Below are 4,911 nucleotides of genomic sequence, written 5' to 3' on the forward strand. Positions count from 1 at the left end.
TAAAAAATGCCATAAACAAGGATGTTGACTTGAGTTTTCCTATTTATGGAATGAATGGGCGTGAAGTGGCACCAGACAGTGAGTTTTCTGTCCTGCTTATGTCACCTGGAATCGCTTTGGTTGTGCGAAATGAAAACACATTAAATCAAGTTATTAACAAAATGTTGTTAGGCGTGTTGAATGTGTGGCCTGTGCTGCTTATCAGCTATGCCATTGCTTCTATATTTGGCATTGCTATTTGGTTTACTGTAAATAAGTTTTCTATAATTTTTAAAAGGTTTTTATTTACATTTTTTTTTTAATTGCTTTTATGTAACAATAAAAAGTCATTTTTCAGGATCAGTTTTCAAATCCAGAGCAGTTTTCTAAAGGAAGTTCACTTCGAGGACCGTTGTCAGGGTTCTGGTTTACATTTGTCACTATGACAACAATTGGGTATTTATTATTACTAATTTTATTTATTGAATTGCAAACCTATTTGTTATTTTTGTTAATATTTTAATATGATTTTTGATATGAAAACATTGAACATAATCCTATAGTTATTAGGGTTTCTGACCACTGTTTAACAGTAAAAATAAAACAGCTGTTTTTTTTTTAGAAAAATCAAAAATAACAATTAGTTGTTTTTGACTGTTTTTATTGTATTTGTTTTTTCATTAAAATTAAAGCAACAAAAAAACTAAATACCTAAACTTTTTGCATGCCTTCGCGTAGCAAATAAATTCAATTTTAATATTATAAATGAGTTTTAACTGCATGAAGTTTCATTCAAACTTGAAAATGTTCAAGTTTTTTGACTTCAACATTTTCAGATATAAGTATCTAATAAAAAAACTAATTAAAAATTGCTTAAAAAAAAGTTTCTTTAATAACATGTTTATTAAAACAATTTTAATTGTAATTTGATTTTTTTAAATAACAATTTAATAAATAGTTTTGGATATTAAGTAACTGGATAATAAGTAAATTTAGTTTAGTTGTTTACATAAAAAAAAAAAAGCACACAGGCTAGTTTTCTAAAAGCACACAGGCTAGTAACTGGAAGTATTCTATTTTAATGGTTCTTTTTTACTAATCTAGTACTAAAAGTTACTTAAGAGTTTCTTAAGTTATAAATATAGGTTCTAGCACAGTTTTTTATTTACATTAACTTAAAAATACTTGCATAGTTCCCAGTTATGAATTATCTTGTTAATGGTGGGTTACTTTAAACGGCTACTTTGCATTATTATTTCCCATTCATATTCTTAGCATTGTCAATCTGGACATGCCACAAGACGGAAATATCGAATTCCAAAAGAGTTGAAGCGTTGTAACAGAATAATAAAATGCTAGAAGAAAAATATATTTAGTTGCATCTACACAGGATGGAGTATCTGTAAACAAGAAGTTTATATAATTATAATTGTATAAGTATATATAATTTATAATTATAACCTATAACATCTAAATTGAAATTTAGATGTTTCTGGTCAATTTTATCTAAATCATGGTCTACATCTTGGAGTATGTCACACTTTATAGGAAAAAACATGATATTGAAGACTTAAGTGGTGTCTGTGATAATGTAACAATGAAAATGATTCTTTTGACAAAGACACCAATTTTGAAGTTATAAATGATGAGTGCAAAGATGATATTGACTACAATGATTTACTTAAAAACTCATGCAAGTTGATAAAATACATCAAACTGTCAAGTGTTTGAAATCAAGTTTTTCAATCAATAGTCAAGGTTCTACTTGGAAAAGAAATTGAACTTCATCTTGATTGTTAAGTCAATAATGTAGAAAATAAGGTATGTTTTTAAAGATTAACTAGAGGCAATGAAACCATTTAAAATAGCTATAGAGAATCTTCATAGAGAAGATGCAACACTGTTGAGAGCTGACACGATATAAGAATATATGCTTGAGAAACTTTCTTTGGTTAACAGTGAAATTAGCAAAAAATTGACAGATAATTTGAGAATTAGAGTCGATGAAAGCTTGAATACAGATGTTAATATTGTTGAAGCAATCTCCAGTAATCCTACAGATGAAATTATAACTCTATAAGATGAACTTAATGTGTTGCTAAAGAAAAATGAATCACCAATAGTGTTTTCTGGACAGAACAATTTTAGATGGTTAAAAGCTGAATTTACTACTTTTTAAGAATACAGACCAACGTACAGAAAACCTATAAAAGCTTTATAATGCATTATTAACAACCAAGTCCACATTTACAGATGTTGAATGAGTATTCTCTAAAAGCCAACTTTTGTACAAAAATAAGATCACAACTTTTAGATTAGTCATTATCAGCTCTTGTATTTTTGAAATAAAAGAGCTAATAATTATAAAAATTAAAGTTTATGTTAGGATATCAAGTATTGAAATGAATTTTACTCTTGCGAGCTTCATGCAAGAAGGAGGAAGGCGGAGTAAAAGAAGTTGCAAGTTTAAAAAACAGTAAAACAGCTGGAAACACCTGTTTTTAAATATTCTTCAACAGTAAAACAGCTGTTTTTTAAAAACTACTGTTTTTCAGAAACCCTAATAAATTTCCAATAATAAAATTGTTTGGTTAAGTTGATGGTTTCAAGCTATGAGAACTGTAAGAGCATGTATACTTGTTTGATATACTATAAGGGCGTGTATACTTTTAATGCTTTGAATAAAAGCGCAATTTATTATCTATGAAAACAATAATAATTTTTACAATTATAATTATTTCTCAGTTTTATTCAAATTAACTAGATATGGCGACTTGAGTCCACGCTCAATATTGTCACGAACGTTTGCAATGGTTTGGTTTCTTACTGGACTAATTTTAAATGGAATAATCATTGCTTTCATAGTTACAAACTTAACGACTTTGAGTTCTTCTAAGGATTATATGTTGTACAACACAAAGGTATTTAGTTTAATAATATTCAAAAAATTAAAAAAAAAAAATTTGTATTTAATTTAAATCAATTATGAGCTGTAATTATTTGAAGAAACTTTCTTTTGTAACTTGTTTTATTTTATCTTATATATATATATATTATCAATTGTAGGTTTTGCTTTTAGATTCGACAACTTTCTTTAATCTTTTATATTTAAGTTATACGTTATTTTCACAGGTTGCTGCATTGAACAATTCTTTAGAACTTAAACTAGCCATTACAAACAATGCAGAGGTATCTCAAGGTAAAAAATTTTGAAATACTTTAATGTTGATAATTTAAATATGTTTTAATTTGAATATTCTTTTTATCTAGTGCGTTACACAAATATTTTATCGATGCTTGAAGATTTACAGAACAAGGTTGTTGATATCGTGTACGTTGACACGTTAGCATTGCTGGATTATCAATCTGTGCTGGACGAAAAATCCTTAACAATAATATCTCTCGATAACATGAATACTGGGTACGGTTTTGTCATGTCTGGAAGTAGTGTGGTTTTAACAATAGATATTGATAGTTTCATTGGTTCAAAAAGTAACGAAATTTCTGCATTTGCGACATCATTTAGATCAAGAGTTCCAGTAAACATTTATATTTTTAATCGAAGTTTTACTTATAATATTGTATAAAACTTTATATAATATAGCTTTTTTATTATTATTAGAGCCTTGCTGTCCAAGATTCAAGCCAAATTATTGCAGATATTTTTTCTGAAACATCGCCCGCTTTTCAAAGCTCACTAATTTACTTGGGCATTATGATTATTCTCTTTATTGTTTGTGCTTTTACATTTGAGTTTATTATGCGCAGAAAGAAAAAGAAAGTGGGAGTGGATGGTAAATTATGTTGTTTGTCTATTTTTAAAAAAGATTTTTGTTTTGTTTTGTGTTATTTTTTGTTTTGTTTGTTGTGTTTAAATTAGTCTATTGTGGTTGATAATTTTAATCACACTTTCAAAACTCTCTTTTAGCTATATTCAAACAGCAACTTTTTGAATTAAAACAGTATATTTCTGATTTTCGAAACGATTTTGCTAAAGTTACAGATCAAATAATGTGTCAACACGATGACGAAAGAGTACTACTGGCAGATCTTAAAAGGTATTATAAAAACAAAGTTAAGAGAATCGGTGTCTACGAAACAGAAAGATTGGTTGCTATGAACGATAAATATAGATTTAATCTTAATTCTGTTATATTTAAACAGTCCAAGTAATATAAGCTGTTTTTACGTTTATTTATTCCATCCACATTTAAAAAATCCAAGTTTATTTATTTTTGTTGCATTTAAAAAATCCAAGTAAATGATTTTACATTTATATATAGCATAAAATGCTATATAATAAATTTTTAATATGTTTTATTTACCATAAAATTTACTTATAATATTATAAAATAAATCTTATTTAAAGTGCGTTTAAATATTGTTAGTATTAAAAAATCTTTTCAAACTTTTCAACCTTGCTAAATCAAAGTTGCACATTTTTACACAATTTCGTTATTTAAGAATTTTAAATTTTGAATTGTAAATTTATTAAACGGTACATGTTGACATTTTTTAATTACGGAATAACAATATCAAAAAGTTAAGCATGTTTTTTAGGTAGGTCATTTTTTAATCTTAGAAACAAGAGGGCGCGCAATAACTTTATTATGTATTTGAATGTTGATATAGATGTAAAGTTTTTTTTTTTAATAAAAAAAATTATGTATGGTATTAAGCAGCCGTGGCGCAGTGGAGAGATTTCTGGCTCAGAATCAAAAGGTCCAAGGTTTGATGCCGGCTCTGGCCAGAAAAAAAAAGAGTGTGCAGTTCGCTTGAAATATCTTTTCATTTTTTTTGCCTAAAATTTTTCATTTTATTAATTAATTAAGTTCGCTTTGAGATTTTTTGACATTTGGTTTAAAATGTCAGAGAATTTCAAACAAGCTTTGTTAACTTGCACTTTATAAAAATATAATCTTACAAGGCTAG

The 4,911-nt window shown here is 27.0% G+C and overlaps 1 protein-coding gene across 1 annotated transcript in view; it reads left to right on the top strand.

The window, feature by feature from the left end:
- Positions 1–4,526, top strand: part of LOC105844513 (uncharacterized) — a 154,326-nt gene extending 149,800 nt beyond the window's left edge. The window contains exons 44-50 of the mRNA XM_065813630.1: positions 1–248; positions 338–435; positions 2,744–2,900; positions 3,112–3,178; positions 3,250–3,518; positions 3,602–3,773; positions 3,908–4,526. The exon at positions 1–248 is cut by the window's left edge and continues 219 nt beyond it. Coding sequence (XP_065669702.1) covers positions 1–248; positions 338–435; positions 2,744–2,900; positions 3,112–3,178; positions 3,250–3,518; positions 3,602–3,773; positions 3,908–4,152 — 1,256 coding nt within the window. The 3' untranslated portion in view covers positions 4,153–4,526. The remainder of the gene's footprint in view (positions 249–337; positions 436–2,743; positions 2,901–3,111; positions 3,179–3,249; positions 3,519–3,601; positions 3,774–3,907) is intronic.
- The last annotated feature ends 385 nt before the right edge of the window (positions 4,527–4,911 follow it).

The sequence above is a fragment of the Hydra vulgaris genome, chromosome 12 (genome assembly GCF_038396675.1).
Source record: "Hydra vulgaris chromosome 12, alternate assembly HydraT2T_AEP".
Classification (NCBI taxonomy): domain Eukaryota; kingdom Metazoa; phylum Cnidaria; class Hydrozoa; order Anthoathecata; family Hydridae; genus Hydra; species Hydra vulgaris.